The sequence below is a fragment of the Thamnophis sirtalis genome, unplaced genomic scaffold (genome assembly GCF_051295495.1).
Source record: "Thamnophis sirtalis isolate CommonGarterSnake01/CBP01778 unplaced genomic scaffold, rThaSir2_p1.2 scaffold_5, whole genome shotgun sequence".
Lineage (NCBI taxonomy): Eukaryota > Metazoa > Chordata > Lepidosauria > Squamata > Natricidae > Thamnophis > Thamnophis sirtalis.
This window is the reverse complement of record NW_028261385.1, coordinates 117,624,820-117,652,026: the sequence shown is the minus strand read 5'-3', so window position 1 is coordinate 117,652,026 and position 27,207 is coordinate 117,624,820. Positions and strand designations below refer to the sequence as shown.

The window sequence follows — 27,207 nt, the reverse complement described above, 5'->3', positions numbered from 1 at the left end:
AAGACCATGATTTTCACAATCCTGGTCACATGGGCTGAGACTCCTTTGCAGAATCTAATATAGAAATAATCTACTAAAAGTGTATGAAGAGATACATTAAATTACAATACCCATAACACCCAATCAGCATGCTTATCAATTAAGAACACTGTTATCTAAAACAGGGCTCCCCAGACTGTGGAAGTGGTGGGCGACTGGGAAGCTTCATTTATGAAAGTGGCGAGGAAGTGCATGCAAAACCATCCCTTTTCCCAACGCCCACCCCTGCTACCTCCACTGTCTGTCAAGCTGAAAAGATTGGGGAATGTTGTTCTAAAACATCTGAAAGGTATTAGATAAAAGGTTAGTTTACCCTGAATCTTAATTCAAAGCCAGAGTTTAATCAAAGTAAGTCCATTCATTCCTGTCATAACAAGATGAAATAAATACTTTCCCAGGCTTAATAGTTTCACAGGCTTTGGCAGTTCCTTGCCAAACAAGGTGATGGTAAACAGCTCAACCAAAGAACCTTTAAGACCCAACAACACTGACAGGGCAAGCCACTAGAACATAAACTGACAGGGCAAACTCCATTCCCTACTAGCACAAATGTTGTTACCTAGCTTGGATAATGAAATTCCTGCAAGGAAACAACCAATATCAAAGAGTACTAAGGACCCCTCATTTCAACTCTGAGCTACAAATATTTTCCTTTATTAGATTAAAGAATATATATTGCATATGGAATGCTTCTTCTACTCTTCCACCATGCTATTGACAGATAATCCCCAGTTGAATATATGTATGTATTATCTTCCATATTAGGAACTTGGGACCCACATATATCAGCAAGCATTTAATACTTTCTGTTATATAGGTGTTTCAATTAAAAATATGTTTGTGTTTTTGTAACTTTGATACTATCAGTCCCATCAAAATACATCATCCTTCATAGATCACTTAAAGTATCAGCTCCATTCCCAACTACACACAAAAAGCAACAGGATTTATTTAATATTTTCCCTTGAAAACTTTTTCTTTCCATTCAAGATGCTTCTTGGATGAGAAGTAAAATATTTTCAAGCGGAAAAAAACCTAAGGCAGTCCAGTTGCCTTTTGAAAAGCACCTCTGGGATAACTATGACCGAGGTGGCGCAGTGGTTAGGGTGCAGTACTGCAGGCCACTTCAGCTGACTGTTATCTGCAGTTCAGCGGTTCTAATCTCACCGGCTCAAGGTTGACTCAGCCTTCCATCCTTCCGAGGTGGGTGAAATGAGGACCCAGACTGTGGGGGCGATATGCTGACTCTGTAAACCACTTAGAGAGGGCTGAAAGCCCTATGAAGCGGTATATAAGTCTAACTGCTAGTGCTAGTGCTATTGCTATGACTCTCCATAGACAACTACAGACCATTTTCACCTTCAGTATAGTTATATACACTTACAATAATAAAAACCCAACAACCAATAGTGTTGTGGAAGAAAGCCAATGTTTGTTGCTTCAGGAGCTGTGGCACTTCAGGGCTATTTCAATAACAATTTTTAATCCTCCTATTGGTCATCTGGAAAGAGAACACATTGGCTTATTGCCTGTTCTGAGCCACTAGAAATGAAGATAATCCAAGGCCAGTTTCAAATTCTTTTGTAACAGTATAGATTGTAAATGGACATGAAGTGAAAACGTGCCATATGAAAGGCCTACAGAAAGCTTATTTGGCTGGCTTCAGTTAAGAGTTTAGCTGAAGCACTAAAAAGACTACAAAGACGCAAGTCATTGGCAGTACCCTGAGCTTAGTGGTTTTAGATTACATCCAGATTAATAAAATGGGACTTGCATTTGTTTTAATCACATAAAATATCTAGACACCTTCAAAAGAAACCATTTTCAGCTAAATAATAAGAGTTTCAAAATATCTTGGTCAGGTTTTAGCTGAAGAACCAGACTTACTGCCGTCTCAAGATCATGTTTGTATTGTTTGAACAAGGCAGAGGATGAATCCCATAGATCATTCTTGAAGGGCATATCAAGTCGGACAGACATGTTTGTTATGAGCACTGAAGGAATATCTGCAGTAAAAAAAGAAGAGAAATCATCTTATTAGCTGAAATAGAGATTTGAAAATAAAGTATCTTTTAATCATAAAATTCAGTCTTGGCTAAAGGTTTAATAGTTCATTCATTTAAAATTTGCATTAATTTAGTTATATATTGTTTTATTGGCGCTTGCAGGAGGACATGGAGAAGAGGAGATGGGAATAATAATCTGAAATCTGGCAGTGTGAGCAAATGAAACAATACTGACAATAGAGAGGGGGAAATCATGGGACTGGAGTGGGAGCAGTAATATAACAAAAGTTTAAAACAAGAAATCAAATGAAAAATAACTAATAAATATGGAGGATGGGAACAGAACACAAACAATATGAAATGACCAAGAAGGGGCTCTTTTGTGAAAAGATAACTTTTAGGTAGTGCCAATTATGTGCAAGAAAGACCAAGCTAAGGTTGCCATGCTTGGAGATCAGCAGACATATTTAGAATGTTGATCAAATGTCATAGGCACTTTCCCACCATGGTTGTGGTGGTGGATACGGTTATTCACAAAGAACCCATTTACCAGAAGATTGCAGCCACCCATCCTCTTATTTTATTTCTAAGAATACCTCCAGTTTCTGTGTTGGGAGCATAGCCATGAGAAATGCTTGAGCATGCTTGAGATCCATGCTTTGATTTGCTACAAGCTAGCTTCCCACTCAATTTTCAAAATCAAAATATTCTAAACCAATACAATTAGAGGTAGCACCGCAAGCACCAAACAGTGCATAGTCACCCCACATTGGGGATTTAGGCAAAGTCAAATAAAAATATAATGAATGCAGCTGCAAAATGGCTTTTCAAATTTTGCAAATCATAGCATGAAGTTAAAAGATCTGAATCAGATTTCTGATCTGAAATTCCAGTATTTTGTTTGATTGCATAAATTATAGAAGTCAAACATTATTTAGATGACATTTGACAGATCCAGAAAGTGAAAAATTGGAAAATAGCAGTGGTGTAAAATATAGGCTGAAAAGGCTATGAGCTGCTATCCTAGAGCATGTAAAAACCAGAATTTTCTGATTTGAAAATAATTTAAGCTTCCATCTTGGCAGATTACCCATGAAAAGTTATTTTTTGACGAATGAATTGCTGTTGCCCATAAACCACCATTCATCCCCATTTGCTACCTTCTCTTACCTTCTGATTGAAGTTGACAAAAGGTCCCTTGAGCAGGAAGCTGTGCAATACAGTTGCAGCTCTTTCCCACTGCAGTTGTAGTACTATGGCAGACAGGATATGCTTTACAGATCTCGTCAGACCATTCATAATCAGGTTCACAGAAACAATGAGAAAGATTAGTGCCAGCTGAGTTGCACACTAATGTGAGAAAAGAGGGAGGGAGAGAAAGATCTAAATCATTGCATCTTGCTGATGTTATCCATCTCATTGATTATGTTTACTCTATATGCCCAATTCAAACCTTATACAAACTTGACAGGTTGAATATCCAAGATCCTAATCCAGTATTTCTCAACTTTGGCCACTTGAAGATATATGAACTTTTGATAAATCAGATTATTTTATAGAATTTTATCTGTTGCAGGAAGTACTGCTAATCTTTTAGAAATATTTTAGAAATATTCCTGCCTATCTTAATTCTCCCTAATACATTTTAGTTCTGAGTCCTTTTATGACTTCCAAAAGAAATTCACCCTCCAACCTCTGATCAGGACATTAAAGGAGAAAGGAACTAAGTGGACAAAATGTGCTTACAACTTCCTGGAACACGAGAGCAGTTAATTCCATTAGGTTGAACTGCAAAGAGCCACCTTATACCGTAAAGAGGCTCTTGTGTTCCCAGCAGACTTTCCCTTTCTTCATATTAGAAGAGCTGTCAAGCATTAGCAAATGTTTATAGAAAGTGTTTTGTTTTGTTTTTAAAGAATAGATAAGTCTCTTGATAGCTATTCCTGAACAGACAGTCTTTCCCTTGGCTCCTGGACAGGGGCCAAAATTGTGAGATGCCAGCAAAGGTAAAATGAGCTAACATTTAGTGGTTGCTTAAATCAATGGTTCTCTGTGGACTCTTGGTCTTTGGGACCTTTTCAAGGGGGGAGATATGAAAATTCTATAAAACTATTTTTATAATGATACTAAAATATTATTTAAGTTTTCCATTCCTATTCTCATAAATGTAGACTGCAGTTTTTTAGGGGCTACATGACAAGTGATGAAGTCCTCATATGTACTTGTGTTTTCTCATATTTGTTAGGGTTTTTTAAGGTAGCATGTTTAGGATATAAATATGTGTGTTTTCAGAATAACTCAGATTTAGGGTTAAAATTAGTTAACATGTAATGGGTTTATTATTGTCATTTTTAAATGAATAAATAAACCCAACAAAGCAAAACTGTTTGGTATCCTCAATAACTTTTTAAGAATGTAAAGGGGTACTGAGATTAAATAATTAAGAACTGCTGGTTTAGTTTTGTACCACAGATCTAGCAACCCTGGTTCAAAGATAAATACTTTAGAAGTACTTCAACCCCAAATTTGTCAGGAGAGAGAGAGAGAGAGAGAGAGAGAGAGAGAGAGAGAGGGAGGGAGGGAGGGAGAGAGAGAGAGAGGAGGGAGGGAGAGAGATCTTTGATCTTTGAGCCAGCTACTTATTTTTACACACACACACACACACACACACACACACACACACACACACACACACCCTTAAATTAAACATAGAAAAGCAAATGTTGATAAAGGCAAATGGTAAAAGACTACTTACCAGTAGTAATATTAATTTGTGAAATGCTTATATCTGAATGTGGGACTGAAACTGGGAGACTAAGGTTTTTGAAAAACCTTCTGAGGTCCTCCTGGAGTGAGGTGTCTACAAAGTTTATCTCAACAGCAATCGTGTATTCTGGCGACATGCCTAACAAGGGAGAAAAATGATCTGTCATAATTAATTATGTAATAAGAGTGACTCAGCCATGTCCTGCTATCTTTTTCTCAATGACCGTCCATGTCAGAAAATCTCAGGCCCAGGAGTCTCTCACAATCTTGTCAACTACCTTGCAAGTTTCATCTAGTACAGAATGCAGAAATGTAAGAAAATACATGCATTTTTCAATCAGTGCTTGTTTACCTCTGTTCCAGAAGCTACACTGGTTGCCAATATGCTTCCAGGTTGAATTCAAAGTGGTGGTAATAAATCCATGGCATGAGGCTGGGTTATTTGAGAGACCACTCCTCACAGGTTACATCTACCCATCCCATCAAGATTGACATGTTATAGATCTTGTCCAGGATCCAAGAAGAGAGTCTTTTTTATCATGGTTCCTATCCTTTGGAACATCATCCCCTACACTCACCCAAAAGATTAGATCAGCTGCAAATTCTGCTTGTGCCCTCTTTCCTCGGTCTTTCTGTGATTGTGCAAACACACACACACACGCACACGCACACACACCCTGGTCTCCCTGCAATTGCACAAATGCATTCACCCAGCACCTCTGCAATTACAAGCACGCCAAGTCCTCTTTCAATGGCTTCCCTACAATTGCACACATGCACACACACATCAGCTCCCAGGACCTCTCTACCCACCCCCCACATTCCTTACCTGGAACTTCCTACATTCCCCACTTAATGGCTCACACATATTAGGTTGCAACAACAACCAGGACTGCCTGGATTGCTATTGCTAAGTGGTGTAGTCATGTGACATTGTACTTTATGGCCCCCTTACTTAGTGAGGGCAGTCCTGGTCCCAATTGCAACTGTAACTTGAGGACTCCATTTAATACATTATACTGTATGTTTACCACAACAAGCATTGGTGCTTTTGAGCTACACTGCATCCTATCTCTGCATCCCCCAGTGTGATGCCCAATGATCCCAGTGACATCTTACTTGATGACTTTGGGATGTTCTTCCCAGTTTTCTTGAGACTGACTATACTCTATTGCCATCCTTTTGTGAATGGGCAAGCTCTCTTACCAATGTGCTTTAACATTGCAAACATTGATATGCCCATCAAAATTGACATCCCATCTCTTCCTATTAAGAAAACATCTGCAAGAAAACAAGCAAGCTCAGAGGACACCAAGAACCCCTCATTTCAACCCTGAGCTACAAATATTCTCCTCTATCAGTATATAACATTGTGCTTAACAATTGCACCAGATTGGCTTCACAACTGCAGTTGGAACTGATGTCATAAGTCAGGCATGGTCAAGTGACATTTTACTTTATGATCACACTGTTAAAAACAGAGTTGTCAGGCGCAGAGTTGTCAGGCGCAGAAATCAGATTATTTACCAAAGCAAAGCGATTGTTCAAATTGATGTGTATCCGAAGATGAAGTTACTATTGGTTAGCAAAAGACATTAAAAGATATCCACCTACCTTCACGCTTTTGTCTGTGTAACTCTAGTTGTGCGGTGTTGTCCTCTATTTCGCCCCACTTGTTATGAATCTGAAAGATAGGCATTTTCCTCTTTATAAAAAAAGATTTATACATTGGGTGAGGGTTTTCAAGAAAACCATAAATATTCATTCCTGGTGAATCAACCAGCAGGAATTTCAACTACCTAATGACTCAACTGTCTGGAGACCACATTTACATAATAGTAAATGAATGAAGGTGAATATACGTGTCCCAGAATAAAGTTACAGGACCCAATCTGGGCTGGTCATCAGGACCAGAGGTTTTGTCTTCCGAGCCCAGCCTCAGGGAACTTCTCTCTCTCCCTCTCCCTCTCCCTCTCCCTCTCCCTCTCTCTCTCTCTCTCTCCCTCCCTCCCTAGGCTAGAAATGAGTTCCCTGAAGATGGGCACCAGCCTGAGTCCAAAAGCTCGGAAGCTCTGGTCCAAGTGATTAACCCAGATTGGATCCTGCAAAACTATACTTGTTGAAGGTAGCAAATTCTCAAAAGAAAGTTCCACTTTTGAGAATTTGCTACCTCCAGCAATTAGAGCTTCCAGCATTCCCTATTGACAGTGTGATCCACACAGTGTTTGGAAAGACATAAAATCAAGGTGCTGCTGAACTGCGATATCCAAGACTGCTCCTTGGAGACTCACATGCCACTTTCTCTTATTGTAGTCCCTAGATAGTTCAGAACTATAGATTCTCAGAATTCCAAGTTACTACGTCATATGTAACATCTGATCCGCAGCCAAAGCAAGTATGAACATTATACGTACTCACAGATGAATAGATGAAGGTGTCCAAGATGAAGTCCCATGAAATCTGGGAAGAGGTGTACACCCTCATGAGAGCGCTGAACACGGCTATCCTCCAAACAAACATTATTTCCTGTGTTTTGTTGCTGCACCAAAGGAAAACAAGTTTTATTTATGTTCATAAAAAAAGAAACACTTTGTTCTTTACTCAAAGTCAACCCAGAGAAATTAAACTTACTTTTTAAAAGTTAAGTCACATGATCAAAATTTGGATGCTTAGCATCTGGTGTGTATTTATAACGTTGCAGTGTTCTGAGGACATGTGATCATCTTTTGCAATCTTCTGACAAGTAATGTCAATGAAGAAGCCAGATGACTAACTTAACTACAGTGATTCACTTAATGATTGTTGAAAAAAAGTCGTAAAATGGAGGAAAACATACAACAACTGTTGCTTAGCAACAGAAATGTTAGGCATAATTGTGGTTGTAAGTTGAGAACCGCTTGTGCAAGTTGTTCAGTTGCAATGCATAGCAATTATTGGTCTGCAAATAAATTCCCTCTGATTCCAAAGAGCATCAGTAACATCTTTTGTCCTCTAATGTTTCTTTCAGCATATCTAAATATTAAATCCTCTTCCGCCTCCTGTATCCAATCTAGCATTTTTCTGGATTCCTAACTGAAGGTGGCTTGGAACTGACCAGATCAGAAATCAATCCCTCAAATAAACCTATCCTGTTCAGCTGATGCCAGCTTCTCTTTGGTATATGAGTGCCTTTTTCTTAAAGCTTTTTCTTCTGTTAGATTAGTAATCTCATGCCCAAATATCTTTTAATAAACTCGTGCTAACTTCCAGGTATATAGATTAGATCTGCTTTGCTGGTCAGTAACCAAAATAAACTAACTGACTGATCACTTAGGTATAACATATACTCTTCCTGAGCAAATCAGTAAAGACAGACTGAGTCTCAGGAAGGACTTATTAGAAGACAGACCACCAACATGGAACAATAGAACATCATTGGCTTTCATCTACAACTCAAGTCATTCAAATGCATTATTTATATATATTTAGGCTCCAGTGGACAATGTTATTTCACTTTTGGAGCCACTGGCTGGCAGGTCCTTATTTGCATACAGTCAATACCCCAATTTGAAGCAAATTGTCACATGCAACAAGAAACAACAGGACAACTACCGTATTTGTCAGAGTATAAGACACATCTTTTTACCCCCCAAAAGAGGGTGAAAATCTGGGTGCGTCTTATACTCCGAATGTAGCTCCACCCACCCGCTCCGCGCATCGCATTTTCAGGGGGTTCCATGCGGCAGGAATCCTCACTTTCACATGGCGCCTGATTCCTGAAGCTGCTTGGGGAACTGTGATGAAAGCCTTTTCAATGAAAGCATTTTTGGGCTGCAGGGTCCCCTCCCTGATTCCAAAAAGGGGGTATGCAGAGGCCAAACAAGTGTATCGTGTTTCAGGTGGCAGGCAATTCCAGCATGCGCCATCTGAAAATGCTTTCCTTCCCAGTTCCTCAGTGCACATCGCAGAGTCATGCGCCCTCCTCCTCTTCTACAGTCTCACTACCTGTTTTCTCCTGGCCAGCACTGTCCGCTGGGAGAGGCAGGGAGAAAAGCGAGAGGGCAGCACAGTTGGGCAAAGGCACAGAAGCTGGGTGCACACACAGGGCAGGCAGATTAGAGGTAGCCCCAACAAGCGAGGGGAGGGGAGAGTCCAGTAGCACCAGGGGTACTTCTTTGCCCCTGGCAGGGATGCCGGGCACCCCATCTTCTGCCCCACCTGCCACCCCAAATTGTGCCCCACCACGAATGGGGTGCCTGGCATCCCTGCCAGTGGCGAAGAAGGGCCCTGGGCGCTGCTGGACTCTCCCCTCCACCTCACTTGTTGGGGTGGGGATGGTGAAACTTCGTCTGGCGCGCTGCCTCTCCTCTCCTGTCGGCTGTTATCCGGGGGAGGGGATGCGAAACCATGGTCGCTGGCAACGACACTTAAGGATGTGGGTTCTAAGAAGTGGCTGCCAGGCCACCCCATTCCATGTCCCACCTGCCAACACCAAATTGTACCCCATCGTGAAATGGGCATCTTAATAGAGCCATGACGCGGGTTTCCTTTGCTGCCTGCACATTCCAGGTGGCCAGCAGCCAAGCCACTAAGCTGGCAATCGGCCAGCTGCCTCTAATCTGCCTACCCTGTGTCCACGCCCAGCTTCTGCATCTTTACCCGACTGCACTGCCCTCTCGCTTTTCTCCCTGCCTCCCCCATCTGACAGTGCTGGCCAGGAGAAAACAGGCGGTGAGTCTGTAGAAGAGGAGGAGGGTGCGTGGCTCTGCGATGTGCACTGGGGAACTGGGAAGGAAAGCATTTTCAGGTGGCAGCGCGTGCTATAGCTGCCTGCCACCTGAAACACGATGCACTTGTTTGGTCTCTGCACGCGCCCTTTTTGGAATCGGGGAGGGGACACTGCAGCCCCAAAACTCTTTCATTGAAAAGGCTTTCATTGCAGTTCCCCAGGTAGCTTTGGGAATCAGGCTCCAACTGAGGCAGCAAAGATGTTAGCCAGATGAATACTGATGGATGCTGCTGGGAAAGAGGCAGAAATATTTTTTCCTGATTTCCTCCCCCAAAATTAAGGTACATTTTATACTCTGGTGTGTCTTATACTCCGAAAAATATGGTACACCAACATGGGAACCAGACTGCCAAAACCCCAAATGTCTATTCTGCCTCCCCATCTACTATACATCAACAACATCAGTATGGGCCTCAACAAATACACACATAAGATTTGTAGCACATTATATTTGATAATTGTAAGGAACATGAGGTCTGTTCTGAAATCAGAGCAGAGGTGGTGCAGTGGTTAGGGTGCAGTACTGCAGGCCACTTCAGTTGACTGTTATCTGCAATTCAGCGGTTCTAATCTCACCGGCTCAAAGTTGACTCAGCTTTCCATCTTTCCGAGGTGAGTGAAATGAGGACACAGACTGTGGGGGCGATATGCTGACTTTGTAAACCGCTTAGAGAGGGCTGAAAGCCCTATGAAGTGGTACATAAGTCTAACTGTTATTGCTATTGTTATCTTCATCTGCATAACTATTCTCTCTTCCCCCTCCACTTCATCACAATATATTTAAATCCTACATCACTTAAGTCACTCCATGCGTGTGATGAACTGAGCTGTAGCTCTTGAAAGCTTGCGCCTTACAATAAAATGTATTACTCTTAAAAAATACTACCAGATTGCTTCTGAAGTTTCCTGACAAGTTTTTTATTCACAGAAAAAGAATGCTCACTTGTCTTTCATACCACCTTCTACATGCATGTTTCAGATTATTCAATAGTCAAACATTTTCTGTGATTATTAAAATGCAAGCACCTCCATATTTCAACTATTCATATCTTGCATGCAACACAGTAAGGCAAAACCAAATAAAGCAAATCCAAATAAAGCAAATCCTGGCTTAGGTAACAACATGAATACAATCACTTTTTATTAACTTGTTGTTTTACCCAAACCTTTCAACTTTAGGGCAACTAAATAATACACACAATTGTCCAATTTATCCTCAGTACAACCCTGCTGGGAAGGTTAATTAATAAACTACTGGCCCAAGTCCCTAAGTAACTTCCTAACAGTCAACACCATTCCCTATTTTCTATGAGATAGGAAACTCTCCTTTGTTGTTTTGAAATGCCTTGTATTTGCTATATTTATTTATTATATGTTTATTATTGCCTGCTTTTGCCATTGGAGCTCAATGCATGATATTTTGAGCCTCTTTTTTCTCCATCAAACAATTATTTGAAGAGAATATGGTAGCAAAGGTCAACTAGTGGCTTTTATGGCTAAGAATATGCCTGGCTTCTGTTGGACACAAAATCACAAAATCGGATCTGCTCCCAGCTAGATTCCTGTCTTGGAGTAGGTTCAGTGGAGATACTTCTTGCTTAGTTAGTTATAGTCTTGCTTAGTTATCCAGGAGAAATTGGGTCCTTTTGGAGCTGAGGAAGCAGATGGGATCCTCCTGCCTGGGAGCTATATAGTAGATGCCCAACCTGCCTTGATAAGACCACTCGGGATGTGACATGTGATTGAATTCTTCCATGAGTGAAGGGCCTGATTCTTCCTCCTTTTAAACAGGCAGTGGTCAGCCCAGTGGTGGGATTCAATTTTTTTTACTACCGGTTCTGTGGGCGTGGCTTGGTGGGCATGGCTTGGTGGGCGTGGCAGGGGAAGGATACTGTAAAATCTCCATTCTCTCTCCACTCCAGGGGAAGGTTACTGCAAAATCCCCATTTCCTCCTGATCAGCTGGGACTCGGGAGGCAGAGAATAGATGGAAGTGGAGCCAGTCAGAGATGGTATTTATCGGTTCTCCAAACTACTCAAAATTTCCACTACCGGTTCTCCAGAATTGGTCAGAACCTGCTGAATACCACCTGTGGTTCAGCCCTTAAGAAGCCAATGGTAGACAGTTTGGCACATTTTTGTCCTCTTTTCTTTTGTTTTTAGGAAAGGTTGTTGAGAAGTTGGCTGCACAGCAACAGTGGTGGGTTTCAAAATTTTTTAGAACCTCTTCTGTAGGTGTGGCCTGCTTTGTGGGAGTGGTTTGCCAGACATGTGACTGGGTGAGAGTGGCTTGCCGGCCATGTGACTGGGCGGGAGTGGCTTGGCAGTCATGTGACTTGGTGGTCGTGGCCAACTTGTAAAATGTGGTGAAACTCACTTAACAATGCTCTTGCTTACCAACCAAAATATTGGCTCAGAAACTCTGGCATTTGAAGCACACAAGTCTTAAAGCTGTCAAGTTACAAGACCGTTGCACCCTAACCTTTTAGGAAAAGAAATCCCAGGGGTGTTCAAATTTGACAGCTTTAAGACTTGTAGACTTCAACTCCCAGAATTCCTCCTCCAGTCATGTTGGCTCAGGAACTCTGGCATTGAAGTGTCCAAGTCTTAAAGCTATCAAGTTACAAGACCCTTGCACCCTTAACCCTTTAGGAAAAAACCCCAGGGGTGTTCAGACTTGTCAGATTTAAGACTTGTGGATTTCAACTCCCAGAATTCCTCCTCTCACTCTTCATCTTGATGATGTGCAGATGAGGGGGGGGGGAGGGAGCTGGAACCGGTTCTAAATGGCACTGTAGATTTGGCAGGAACTAGCAGGAACCCACCCCTGCACAGCAACTTCGGAGGATTCTGAATGAAGAAATTTTCTGGACTCTGTTCAATCTGGATCCAGGCCTGAGAATGGAAAGCAACGGCATTGATCAAATTTTTGGATGGTAGACAAAATTGAAAGAAGTGTACACATCCTTGATATCCCAGTAGCTTTCAATACCATCAACCATGGTATTCTTCTGGATCAGTTTTTGTCATGGCCCAGGACTCAGACTCTGAAGAAGCTATTCCAGCTGAACCAGTGGAATGTTATCCTCAGGAGACACTAAGTCAGGAATAACCTGAAGCTGATCATACTCGGACACTATCAGAACAGCTGGAGCAGACAGTTGATGATATACGGTCTCCAAACTTTCATAGTTGGCAAGTAGAGCAGACAGCAGAGCAAAGAAGCTCAATGAGGCTCCTTGCCAAGAAAGGGAGTAATTCTCTTAAAGACAGTTGGCTGCAACCTGAGTTCAGATATAACACTAACACATTTCTCCATTAGAAGCAACTATCTGATTTCCTGCTCTGGTGTATCATTCTTGTGAATCTCTGACTCTGACTTGGCTCTCTGAAATTTGGACTGGATCTGACTACTTTTCAATGTGCTTTTTTTGAAAGCAAAACCACTCAGGAAAGCTTTCTTACCAAGAAGCTTTGTTGATTACATTTTCTTCTTTCTCAACTCAGACTTAAGTAAGTTGCTTTCCTCACCTAGCAACTATGTGAGTTTGTGGCCTGAAACAGGACAGTTTCAGGGATAGGGTGTAGGTGACACTTTATTGTGCTGGTTCTCTTCCTTCAGCTGGGATGGTTCCAGGCACTGTTGATTGGCTGGGAAAGGTCTTACATTGGGCCTTTACTTAGCAGAGTGTTTTACAGTTTGTTATTTTATCCTCTCTGGTTTAACATCCAGATAAAGCTGCTGGGTGAGCTAATGGGTGAGCATGCTGATGATACCTAGGCTAGCTTTATAACCCTATCCTTGGCCTACTGAGTGAAGCTGTTGGAGGCTGAAGGGGAAAGCACATTAAAACATGCATGATTGGTATCAGCTTTTCAAGGTAGATCAGACCAGTATGCCAGAATTATGAATGCTAATACTACTTCTACTATCAGGTTACTGAACAAGGGAGAGGCACTTACTCAAATTACAGGTAGTCCTCAACTTATGACCACAATTATGCCCACAATTTATGTTGCTAAGCAATAGTTGTTAAGTGAGTTTTCTCCCATTTTAGAACTTTTCTTGCCACAGTAGTTAAGTGAATCGTTGCAGTTGTGAAATTAGTAACACAATTAGTAAGTGAATCTGGTTTCCCCATTGACTTTGCTTGCAGAAGGTCACCTAAAGTGAGCACATGACTCAGGACACTGCAATGTGATAAATACATGTCAGTTGCCAGCGGTCCATGGGAATACTGCAATGGTTGTAAGTGAGAAAAACTTACAATCATGTCACTTTTTTCAGTGCTGGTATAACTTGGAATATTACTAAATGAATGGTTGCAAGTCAAGGACTACCTGTACATTTCTGCCTCCGACTGAGATTTCATTATTTGACTATTCCCATTTTTTAAAGATAGTATTCATATAAAAAAAGAAAAAAGAGAAAAAAGAAAGATATGTTGAAATTATAAACACAAATATTGGATAGAAAGTTTGTAGAGTAATCTAACATAAATTAGAAGATGTATCATATTGCCATATGTTACCAAATCTTTCTTATTGTAACTGTCTTTGAAATAAAAAGGATTTGATAGTGATGCTAGTGGTGAAATGGTAGTATGTATCCTACCAAATGTTAACAGACTTTCTTTTACATACATACATATATACATAAATACATCCACAAAACCTGCTCCTTTTATAGTTGATATTCTGCTTTTGGGGAAATTTATCCATTCTGTTTTTAATTATAGACAGTTTATTATTATTATTATTATTATTATTATATAATCTGAGATTGGGAAAAACTATACCATCTCTTTTTTACGTCTTGCAAAACTTTGAAATTTACTCTTGTCTCCTTTTTTCCAACTCCATGTAATTATATTAATTGTTCTTTGCTAATCTTGCCATATTTTAATTTGGGACTTGAATTGCTAATATTTGAATTGAAAAGTTTATATTGGGTAATACAGTCATTTTTAACCAGTAAAATTCTAAGTTTTTCTGCCTTTCAAGATCTTACTTTATTTCCTTCCATAATTCGTTGTTATTGAAATACATCTTTACTGCATCCTGTCATGTAAAGTTCTATACATTTCACCATTCATTCATTGTTCTTCTACAATTGGCCACTTTTTTATATTTTTTCCTTTGGAAGTTAGATGCTTTATTATTTTGTTGTGGGCTTTTTTTTTCATTGATTTTGCATCTGGAAAATCAAAGAAAATATATGAGTAGTTTTATTGTATAGAGCTTTGTGGTTTTACAATTGTTAATACCACATCATCTGTATAACTTTTCATCCTGTATTCCTTGCCTTGGATTTTGATCCAAATTGCATATTTATCTTTCCAGATCTTTTTCAGCAGAACAATTACAAATACCAATACAAGTGGACACTAATTGAAAAGTTTTCAGTTAGGGTTCTTGTTTAAATAAACCTTCGTAGTTTATTGTTGGCATGTACTCTCGTTCCAAGTTTTGAATTCTTTTCTGGGATATATTTTGTTTAAAACCTCCAAATTAAAAAAAAAAGATCATTCCAAATTGTCAAAAGTTTTTTTCTGTAGAAATAGTACTGTAGTTGTTTTTTCTCTCCCAATGTTGATAAATTCTGGTGCATTTATGAAAAAGGTGCTATTTTCCTTTTTATAAAACAATCTGATCCCTGTGTATAATTTTGGGAATGTATTTCCTCATACACTCAGCTAATATAACGGTGTAAATCTTGAAATCAATATTCAAAAAGAATTTGGTTTATATGTTTGAGGTTTCTTCAGGTCATTCCCTTTTTGTATTATTATACATGCCTCCTTCCATATATTTGATATTGCTTTTGTTGTTTTAATTTCTTTCATCATCAGTCATGGTACTGCTAGTTTCTCTTCTATGTATTTTTTTAGTGCTGACAGCCTACCTGTGCCAGTCACCCTACCAATTATAATTTTCTTCTTTAATCTCTTTCTTAATTGCTTCTTTAATCTCTTAAATTGGTATACATTTCTGCCCTTCAAAGTTGCTCATGCTCAGAGATCAGACAAGTCACCTCATGGCTTGACTACTACACTATGGCTTACAAGTCATAGAGGATTAATAAGTAGTTTTGTCTGGATAAGCCTTAAAAGGATGTTTTCCATGGTTTGTCTTTTTCCTGGAAGGAAGTGGTGCTTAAGGACTTGAAACAGAAAGTTGCCTTGTGGCCATGTTGGATGCCTAAGCATTCCATCTTCTTCCCATGCTTGTTAAAATACACTCCTAGAAAAAGCCATCCAGAGCTTTAAACTAAAATGCAGTTGATGTCTGATCCTCTTTTCATTTCCATCTTCAAGGGGAAAATGATACATAGCATATTCCCAGCTGGCTTTTGTTTGCTTGCTTCTTTGTTTATAGATTTGTATGGCTGCCCACCTTAGATCATAACTCTGGGCAGCTTACAACAATAATATCAAGGGTACTATAGGAATACTGAATAGGTGTTTAGTACATTTATAAAATAGTGATGACTTAACGTAAGAAATCATAATGTTATGAAAAGATGTAATTGTGACGAAGTAGATGACAGATATAATTTTCTCTTCAATAGCATCTGCTCCAAATGCACAATTAGTCAGATAAAGAAAGGTGAAGATCAACTAACGAAAGGGTAAGACACAAGACACAGCAGACCTGCCTTTCTCCACGCAGGAACAAATGGGAGCCATGCACAGAGGAGCTGAAAGGTTTGACTTTTATAGAAAACAGAGCATCACCCCAAAGACGTCTACCCTCTTGTATTGTCTTAGGTAAGTTTGGAACAAACTGATCTTTGGCTATGTCCTGGTCTGTGCTCTGTTGGAAACAGCGTTATGAAAACGAAAATGATGCAAAAAGGAGAACCATCGTGTTCAAAGATGGGAGCTTTTGAGGATGGGATAAGATTTGCATACTTACAACACAATAAAAATTGGGTGTAAAACTGTTCAGGAGTAAAACAGTTAGTACAATATAAACACAAAGATTTTCCCAAGGGACATTCAACAAATGCTCAAAGAGAAAACCAAATATTCAGCTGGAACTGCTGAACAACAGTGTGGGCCAATCTGGTGCTGGGGGAGAAGGGCTTTCTCAAACCATTGTATTTCAAAAGAAAAAGCTTTGTTTCCCTTTTCAGATAATGCATTTTGCCCAGTCATGAGGCCTTGAGGTGAGTTCCCTGCCTACATCATAGATCTTAATATTGGGGTAGAAAAAGTGTTACTTATATGAAAGTCCAAACCATCTAAAGGATTCTTCAATCATCAATCCAGCCTCTATATCATCTTCAGGAACAAATCTAGGTAAAGTCCTTGCAGAAATATATATAATAGGGATCCCCAACCTCCAATTGGTGGACCGGCATTGGTCTGCAGCATGCCAGTAACTAGGCCATGCAAACTAGCGAAGTCTCATCCATGTGATGCAGGCATCACATGAAATTACATCCACTCTAGTCCATAGAAAAACCTCTGTCTATAGAACTAGTCCATGGTGCCCAAAAGGTTGTGGGGCATTGGTATACTAAATGTTGTCAGAGCACAACCACCACAGACAGGCCACCCTGTTCAGGAAAGGTATGCAGCTGATAAACTAGTTGCAACGGGCTGCATGATGCTCAGTGGGCCACCAGAGTTCCTTGTGCCTCAGATGAATGAGGTGAAGTCAGGAAAAGAGTACAGTCACATACTTGTTCTTTCGTAAGTGTTTACAGAATCTGGAACTTTATTTAAAGTAGCTTTCAAATGTAAATTCATGAATTTTTCAGCTATGAACCCCAGTACGGAAATTAGTAAGTATCTGGTTTCCATTAGTTCAGGAATAGGAGAATGTCATTGGTCTTGTACAGTGGTGAGGTTCAATTTTTTTTACTACTGGTTCTGTGGGCGTGGCTTTGTGGGTGTGGTGTGGCTTTGTGGGAGGGGCAGAAGGATTCTGCAAAATCCCCATTCTCTCCCCACCGCACTAACCTGCTTTCCAACTCCTTTCTCCTGTGCAGGGCAACAGAAGAAGATAAGCTGGGAGGCTGGGAGGCAGCAGGGGCAGGGCCTATTTGCCGGTTCTCCGAACTACTCAAAATTTCTGCTACTAGTTCTCTGAACTGGCCGAATACCACCTCTGGTCTTGTAGCCTTCACATAGGCATCTGATTTGCCATTTTGGAAGGAGAAAGCTAATTCACAGATATGCTTAATACTGTTCTGTCTCTGGTATTGTCAAAAGTTACCACTTCAGAGTCTTCTTTTTATTCCTATTTCCATGATTTTTCACATCTTGTACTGAGAGTCACCTCAGTTTAAGTATGCAGAGTAGCAAAAAGCTATTGCCCTCAAACACTCAGGAAGCAGACTGGGAGCTGCAAAGCTATTACATTTAGGCATTATGCATCTAAAATGAAAGGCATGCTTCTCAAAAGGAAATAGGAAATTTTTCTGATAAGTCACATTTCCTCTAGTTTTACCTGATTAACTTCCCAGTGTCTCACACAATGTTAACCTTTTAATCCAAATAGTCATATGTCTTTACCCAGTTGTTAACCAATTGTGCAAGTGAATGGATGTCAATAAAGTATGAAAGTAATAACTGGGGTTCCCATCCCAGTCATTGTTTTCATTTTTTTTCTTGCAATAAAAATACAGATAATTTTCATCTAGAATCTAGGCCTGTGCAACTGAATTATTTTACAGGGGCGGAGGAAAGGCAACATGGCCATCAAAATATGATTAGAAACTATGGTCATTGAACATCAACAAAACTCTATCTTTGACTCACAGAGACTAGAAAAAACATGCGGTCTTTTTATCTATCTATCTGTCTGTCAATCAACACACTCAGTGCAAAGCATCTGGATTTCTATAACAATATCTAAATCCTTAGGAATGTTTTGCTGCTTAGGGTGAACATTTTTTAGTCATCATGTAATTTTTAGTTATTTAATCTACAGTTGTATGCATTATTCCAGCTGCACTTTGAAGCATAGTTAATCATTGTGAGTTACGTCCATTAAAACCAAAGAAGCTTATATCTCTTTAAAATTTGATAAAACTGAACTACTAATTGGGAGGAAAGTCCACTATTACCTATGAGTAAATTAGATCAGTGTTTTTCAACCACTGTGCTGCGGCACAATAGTGTGCTGTGACATAGTGTAAGGTGTGCCGTGGGAAAAACACTTTATATATAGTCAATATAGGCACAGAGTTAAAATTTTTTAACATTTTCTAATGGTGGTGTGCCTCGTGATTTTTTTCATGAAAAAAGTGTGCCTTTGCACAAAAAAGGTTGAAAAACACTGAATTAGATTGCAACGTTCTACAAGAACTACTCATAACAATATTTTTTAGAGATCAACACAATCAAAGCAATAATTTCAAAGGCAGCACCAAATACAGTAAAACTTGGAAATATTTTGGAGTTTTAAAACACATGCGGACACCGGGAATAGCAAAGTCCCTTTTTAAAAAAAATCAAAAGTTGCAATCAAGTTTCAGATTCAACGAAAGGGTCAAAAATATTACTTTGTTCCTAATCTAGCTCTTTTTCTAAAGTATCTATATCAGATGATTGGTTTCCAGTGTAACTTTGATTTTTGGATGTTTTTGAAGAGATATGCTTTACTGATTTGTCCTCAAATGTCAGCCACTTAGCTATCTGCAAACTTGATTTCCTGAGTGAAGACTCTTAAGGTGCATACCTCCTACAAATTCCTAATCCATTCTTTATTTCCTGCTCAAACTTGTCACATTCTTGCCTGAGCTAACCAGAGCAAAGTTACAACAAGGACAGTCTATTTTAAATTTCATTTCTTCACAAATTAAATTAAGTACATACACAAATTCTATACTTCCGTTCTTACCTGCCAGCTTGTCCTGGACAGTTCTTCTAAAAAAGCTGGGGTGATTGTATATTCCTTCTCCTGTTCACTGCTGTGATCCTTGTTTTGCTGCAGATTGAAAGGAAGTTGCATCAAATATAGCCTGCTCGTGAAACTGAATGGGGCGTTGCTGCTTAGACAACAAATCTAAACAATGGAAGAAACTGAATGTCACTATCCCTAAAGCAAGAACACTGAGTTTCCTGATGCCACTTGCACCAGAAAGAATCTGCCCTTCCCAACAGCGGATCAAAATCTTTCAGTTCATCCGCTCTACTCGATCAGAGCCTCTTTGCAGTGCAACCCTCCCCTGCTTTCTTCTGCGACTACGGAGCCTCCTTCCTTCTTTTACCACAGAAGTTTATATCTGATTAAAATTTCATAAAACTGCACTACTAATTGGGAGGAAAGTCCCTTTACCATCTGGCTCTCTCTGTTTACTTTGTTTACGAACTTGGACTCTCGGACTTCTGCTCCTTTTGTTGTGACTACGACTGCCCACCACTACCCCAAGAATATTATTCCAACTATCAGGGACATCACTCCATCTGCCCTCTATTTTACAATCGCCCACCCAACACGGCTTTCTTTTGGACCTTGACTTTGGGTGCTTTTCAGGACCTGAGGAAGGGAGAGGGGCGGAGCAGCTCTCCCTCCTCCTTCCGCACCATTGACTATCTTAACCGTACTTGCGCAGTGCTCCGCACATTTTAGGAATGTAGTGTGAATGGTGTGCCTGGCTGATGTTTGTACCCACCTTTTTAACCTCATATTGTTGTATTTTTTGTGTTTAATTAACAAACGTGGGGATTGCATGGATGAGTGGCTGTGTATGTATGTGAGGACTGAGAGTACAGCCTGGTGCCTCCTCCACTGAGTGCTATTGCAGAAGTGGTAGGGGGCCCAGGCCTACCTCCCATCCCAGAATGAGTGACAAAAATCACCTGCCGGATGGAGCGGAGGCTGTGGGAGGGGATATGGGGTCTACAGGTGCGGGGGTGGGCCGGAGCATTACGGTCACTATGGGGAGAGGCAGGTACGACGGGAACTTCAGGGCTAGCCATTACCGGGGAAGGAGGGTTCACTACATCACAGAGATCCCTCCTTCCGGCCCTGCTAGTTCCACTCCAGGGCCAGATGGCGAGAACTGTCAGGGCCCTGGTCTCAGGCTGTTGTTGCTAAATGCCAGGTCTGTGGTTCACAAAGCTCCCCTTGTCCGGGACCTAATTTTAGATGAGGGGACAGATCTGGCATGTATTACTGAAACCTGGCTGGGCCCGGAGGGAGGAGTCCCCCTCACTGAAATGTGCCCAGAAGGATTTCAGGTGCTTCATCAGCCGCGGCCTCAGAGAAGGGGTGGGGGAGTGGCTGTCATCGTCCGAAGGTCTTTAGTTCCTCGTAGGATCCCTGCTCCGGAGCTTGTCAGGTGTGAGTCCCTGTTGATGAAGTTGGACCTTGGTGGTCAAGTGGGTTTGTTGCTAATGTACCTACCTCCCAACAGCGTTGCAACAGCCCTCCCCTCGCTTCTCGAGTCAGTAGCCGAGTTGGCGGTGGAGTTCCCCACGCTTATGGTTCTGGGGGATTTCAACCTGCCTACACTTGGTGAACGCTCTGACGGGGCGCAGGAGTTCATGGCTTCCATGACAGCCATGGACTTGACCCAAGTAATTTGGGGTTCGACTCATTCAGCGGGTCACACGCTTGACCTCATATTTCTCTCGGAGCAGTAGAGATGTGATCTAGAGTTGAAGAGCATTAAGACCTTGCCCTTGTCATGGTCTGATCACTTCCTACTGAGGCTTGACTTTCGGAAACCAATCTCCCACTGTAGGGAGGGGGAACCAATTAGGTGGTTCTGCCCCAGGCGCCTGATGGACCCTATGGGATTTCAGACAGCGCTTGAAGAAATACCTGACACTCTCGTCCACAATCCGGTGGAGTCCTTAGTCGCTGCCTGGAATGCAGCGGCAGCGGGTGCTCTAAACCAGATTGCACCTTTGCGACCTCTCCGAGGCAGCGGATCCAGGAGGGCCCCTTGGTTTACCGAGGAACTCCGGGAGATGAAGCGCCAAAAGAGATGCCTAGAGCGCCGCTAGAGGACGAGTAAATCTGAGTCAGACTGAGCACTGATGAGAGCCTTTATCAGAGCCTATCTCGTGGCAATATGGGCGGCGAAATGTTTGCATTTTGCCGCTCTTATTGCATCCGCCAAATCGCGCCCAGCCGCCTTGTTTAGAATAACCCGCTCCCTCTTGAAAGGGTGGGATGCGGATGACCCTTTACAAGGTAGAGCTGAGGAATTTGTTCAGTATTTAATGGATAAAGTTGCTCAGATTCGGACAGAACTGGACTCCAATTGTACGGTACCAGCCGAGGTACCGGGGGAAGGTCTTGAGCATACTTTATGGATTGAGGTTCAACTTGTTTCTCCTGATGAAGTAGACAAGGCCATGGGAGCGGTGAGTGCTTTCACTTGTATACTGGACCCGTGCCCCTCCTGGCTGGTCTTGACTAGCAGGGAGGTGACACGCGGCTGGATCCGGACGATAGTTAACACCTCTCTCCGGGAGGGAATTTTCCTGCTCTTCCTAAAGGACGTGGTGGTGAGACCCCTCCTGAAGAAACCATATATGGACCCAGCCATCTTGAGCAACTATCGTCCAGTCTCCAACCTGCCTTTTGTTGAGAAGGTTGTTGAGAAAGTGGTGGCCTCTCAACTCCGACGGTCCTTGGATGAAACCGATTATCTGGATCCCTTTCAGTCGGGCTTCAGGCCTGGTTATAGCACTGAAACTGCTTTGGTCGTGCTGATTGATGATCTCTGGCGAGCCAGGGATAGGGGTCACCCCTCTATCCTTGTGCTCCTTGACCTCTCAGCAGCCTTCGATACCATCGACCATGGTATCCTTCTGCGACAGTTGCGAGAGGTGGGAGTGGGAGGCACCGTCCTTCGGTGATTCTCCTCCTATCTCTCGGACAGGTTGCAGTTGGTGTTGGTCGGAGGGCAGAGGTCAACCCCAAGGCCCCTCAATTATGGGGTGCTGCAGGGTTCGGTCCTATCCCCCCTCCTATTTAACATCTACTTGAAGCCGCTGGGTGAGATCATATGCCGGCACGGGATTAAGTACCACCAATATGCAGACAATACGCAGTCGTATCTGTCCGCCCCGTGCCAACTCAGCGAAGCAGTAGAAGTGATGTGCCAGTGCCTGGAGGCTGTTAGGGTCTGGATGGGCGTAAACAAGTTGGCACTCAATCCAGACAAGACCGAGTGGCTTCTGATGTTCCCTCCCAAAGATTGGCCAAGTATTCCATCTCTCAGGCTGGGGGGTGAAATTATACGCCCCTCAGAGAGGGTCCGCAATTTGGGAGTCCTCCTGGATCCCCAGCTGACTTTAGAACACCATTTGTCGGCTGTGACCAGGGGGACCTTTGCCCAGGTTCGCCTGGTGCACCAATTGCGACCCTACCTGGATAGGGAGGCCCTTCAGACAGTCACTCACGCCCTTGTGACCTACTGTAATGCGCTCTACATGGGGCTGCCCTTGAAGAGTGCTCGAAGACTTCAGTTAGTCCAGAACGCAGCCGCGCAAGTGATTGTGGGTGCACCCAGGTACACCCACATCACACCTATCGTCCGTGAGCTGCACTGGCTACCCATTAGTCTCCGGACCTGCTTCAAGGTCCTGGTCGTCACCTATAAAGCCCTACATGGCATCGGATCTGGGTACCTGAGAGACGGCCTCCTGCCGATTACCTCCCATAGACCGATTAGATCTCACAGGTTAGGTCTCCTCTGGATTCCATCTGCCAGCCAATGTCGGCTGGCGACTCCCCAGGGGAGAGCCTTCTCTGTTGCAGCTCCAGCCCTTTGGAACGACCTCCCCGTGGAGATCCGGACCCTTATTACCCTCCCGGCCTTCCGCAAAACCACAAGTCCTGGCTGCTCCAGCAGACTGGGGGGCTTGTGAAATATCCAGCCCCACAGTAACTGTGAATGTTGTCTATTTTAAAGTGTTGTTTTGTTTATTTATCCCCTTCCCTTGTTTATTGTAAGCCGCCCAGAGTCCTTCGGGAGTGGGCGGCATACAAGACCAATAAACTCAACTCAACTCAAGTGATAATGGATCCTACCCATTGGCATTGCCTCTAGAATGTATAAATGAGGTAAAGACTATTATCATTTTTATATTGTCTTTACTTCAGAAGTAGAATAGAAGCCATAAACTAGCAGAGAATGTAAAATTAATTGCTCTGCTTTTGATTTTTGTTTAGGCAATTCAGCTCTGTTGAAAGTCTTATTTCACATTAAAAGGAGATTATAGACATTAATTGGAAATATCACTGTACTGATAATGTCTGGATTGTCAATATCCCCAACAACAATAATGTTAAAATTAAACACATTTCTTCTACCAACATCCCTCCTAAAAGCAAATTTATAATCTGTGTGGTGTTTTTATACCAGGAATAATCCTTATTGGGACTTAAAGGAGGAGGCCAAATGTTATTCAATAGGGTTGAAATCCTCTACCAGGAATTGAACACACAGAACTTTACAATTTAGATGGCTACTGTATTATATACAGCACATTCACTTTATCCAGATCCTGGCATTCAATTGCTGCAGGAAGAAATATATAGAATGTCAGCGTTCCAAATATCATGCAGAATTAAATCAGAGTCCAAGGCAGAGCTATCCTTAAAGTTTCAATTTAATAAGACAGACATGTTGGCACGAACTGTGGAATCCCAAATCTAAAAGCTTCCTGGGATTCCACCCAGTTGAAAGTTCATGATCTTATCCCCACACCCATAAATCCATCACATGGTCCAATCTTCTTTGGCCGTGCTGGCATTTCCACCCATCTAGTTCCGGTCAGTTGCAGAGGTGCGGAGACAAAAGATGACTTTGATTTCTAGAAAGGAATGATAACAACACATTCCACAATTCTACTCTTTACTATTCCCCCCTCCCAATTGCCCACTAATGAAACAGCATAGTAAAGAGAGAGAGAGAGAAAGTGTGGCAGGCCAAAGATTCTAAAACAGTGGTTCTCAACCTTCCCAATGCTGCAACCCTTTAATACAGTTCCTCATGTTGTGGTGACCCCCAACCATAAAATTATTTTCATTGCTACTTCATAACTGTAATTTTACTACTGTTATGAATCATAATGTAAATATCTGATATGCAGGATGCATTTTCATTATTACAAATTGAACATAATTAAAGCATAGTGATTAATCTGCCAATCTTGGTTTGGGAGACGATCAGCCAGACTGGGATTTTCCAGGATAAAACAATCTTCCTGCCTGCCTCCAGCAGCAGTTTGTGGTTTACATGAGTTTCACTTTATTACATTTACTTTTTTTACATTCCGTTCCCCCCACTCACCCACCCAGTTTTCTTCTTTCTTTCTTTCTTTCTTTCTTTCTTTCTTTCTTTCTTTCTTTCTTTCTTTCTTTCTTTCTTTCTTTCTTTCTTTCTTTCTTTCTTTCCATTCCTCCCTCCCTTTTCTTCTTTCTTTCCATTCCCCCCTCCCTTTTCTTCTTTCTTTCTTTCCATTCCCCCCTCCCTTTTCTTCTTTTTTTCTTTCTTTCTTTCTTTCCATTCCTCCCTCCTTCCCTTTTCTTTCTTTCTTTCCATTTCTCCCTCCCTCCCTTTTCTTTCTTTCTTTCTTTCTCTTTCTTTCTTTCTTTCCATTCCTCCCTCCTTCCCTTTTCTTTCTTTCTTTCTTTCTTTCTTTCTTTCTTTCTTTCTTTCTTTCTTTCTTTCTTTTTTTCTTAAACACAGATTAAGAAGTTGCCCTTTAAATGGGATTTTAAATGGAGGCTTAAGCTACATCAAACTGTGCTTCCGTCCCGAGTGGAATTCCTTGGGATGGAAGGAATGGGTGGGCGGGGCCTGTCCTCCCCTCTGGCCTCTCCCCTCCAGGCCTTCCCGGGGGCCAAAAAGCCTCTGAACTCAGTTTAGCCCGCAGGACAGGACCGGTGGCGGGGGAGGCGAAGGCAGCATCCAGGCCCAAGGTGGCTTGAATCCTGGCATGTGCCTGCCTGGGTGAGAGCCCATCCCGCCAGCTGAAGTGGGTGGCCCAACTGCCCTGCCAGTCTCCTGCTCTCTGGGCGTCTTCGAGACCCTGTGCAGGCGGCTGGGCTGAAGCAGCACCACCAACCGCGCTCACTTTGGATGTCTGTCGGAACCAAGGCTGATCCACCACCCAGAAAAACCCATCTCTCTCCCCCTTCAGCGCCTCAGCCTTTCCCTGGCATGGAGACCAGGTGGGACGGCGTCTAGGTTATGTCCGGAGCTGGGAGGAGGCTGCTTCACCACCTGGCGCTCTTCATGCACCTGCCACTTCAGGACGTGCTCCTGAGCATGGGTGACGCTGGTGGAGGTGGATGGTTTTAGGCGACCCCTGTGAAAGGGTCGTTCGACCCCCAAAGGGGTTGCGACCCCCAGGTTGAGAACCACTGTTCTAAAAGGAATATAACTGCAGGCCTGACATAGAATTTATCAGAATGTTACATGCAGCCCACCTTCTCCTAAGCTCTGACCATAGAAATACAGATGCTGTGCTATGTCTACAGCAGTGTTTCCTAACCTTGACAACTTGAATTTTCTACATAGCTACTATCTTGAGAATTCTGAGGACTGAAGTTCACACATTTTTAATTTGCCATGTTTGAGAAACACTGGTCCACAGTGACTATACCTCGTTTGTTATAAAGGACAGTCCTTTTTTTTTTCAGAAAACTATATTTTAGATATAGTTATTCTTTAATTTTTTCATTTTTTTTTCTTTTAGTCATTTAATGTGTATCATACAATGGTACCATTTAATGCACAATCTTTCACATTCATGCAAAAAGTATGGTGATTGAATTATCTTTTTAAAATATATTAATATGCAATGCTTGATTTAGATATTTTAATTAGAACATACATTTTTGTAAAGATTTTCTTGGTTTTTTTTTCATGAATTTGGATTTGTAAAGGAAAGTTATAAACATAAACAATTGAGGGTTTTTTTTCATATGAACCTCTTTCAGATTTGCTCCTTTTTCAGGTTTGTTCTTTATTTTTTCCAAGGAAGTATGGTTACCCCAAGGATGAAACTGGTCATATAGTACCCTCCTTCTTATGGTCAATATGACTAAAAGTAAAACATAAATCAAATCATATAAAAATGCTTAATTTATAGAACTGGCTTTGATTGATAGATTTCAGTCAGGGTCATTCCAACAAGACAAATGCTAGGTTGGGATTGAAGTTAGAGGAAGAATGACAAGTATCTTTATTGTTGATGTGAAAACTATTTTATTTCATTTTCCTTTTCCTTTTTATACAATCACTTATATACTGTGCAATTGAAAAAGCAATAAACACAATTCATCTTTTATACCACCATGGAAAACCAACATAACACTTCAATCCTCCATACACCCTTTCTTCTCCCCCTCCAACTTTCATTTCTCCCCTCCAACATTCCCCTCTTCTACTTCCCCTCCCCCTCAGACATTCCTTTCTACCCTTCCCTCCATCTCACCCTCCTTACATTCCCCTCTACTCCCTCTTGACTCCTCCCTCTTCTTTCCCTCTACTCCTCACTTCGGTGTATTTCTACTATTCATTAATCTATTCAATTTGTATTTTACACTAAAATTATAAGAAAAGAAAAGAAAGGGAAAAGAAAAGAAAAAGAAAAAAAAAGAAAAAAGAGCAACAGTATACAAGTGCATTCTTATTGTTTTG

The 27,207-nt window shown here is 41.7% G+C and overlaps 1 protein-coding gene across 2 annotated transcripts in view; it reads right to left on the bottom strand.

Moving 5' to 3' along the window:
- The window catches only part of ADGRF5 (adhesion G protein-coupled receptor F5), a 42,593-nt gene extending 22,801 nt beyond the window's left edge, over window positions 1–19,792 (bottom strand). The window contains exons 1-6 of one of the 2 annotated variants that reach the window (XM_087716731.1): window positions 19,434–19,792; window positions 7,230–7,350; window positions 6,426–6,495; window positions 4,801–4,950; window positions 3,216–3,395; window positions 1,927–2,045 (exon numbers count right to left, since the gene is read on the bottom strand). In XM_087716731.1, the coding sequence (XP_087572857.1) occupies window positions 1,927–2,045; window positions 3,216–3,395; window positions 4,801–4,950; window positions 6,426–6,495; window positions 7,230–7,331 (621 nt within the window). In that variant the 5' untranslated portion in view covers window positions 7,332–7,350; window positions 19,434–19,792. Of the gene's footprint in view, window positions 1–1,926; window positions 2,046–3,215; window positions 3,396–4,800; window positions 4,951–6,425; window positions 6,496–7,225; window positions 7,351–19,433 lie in introns of those variants that run through there. The other variant, XM_087716732.1, reaches the window with a different exon arrangement.
- Window positions 19,793–27,207: the final 7,415 nt, after the last annotated feature.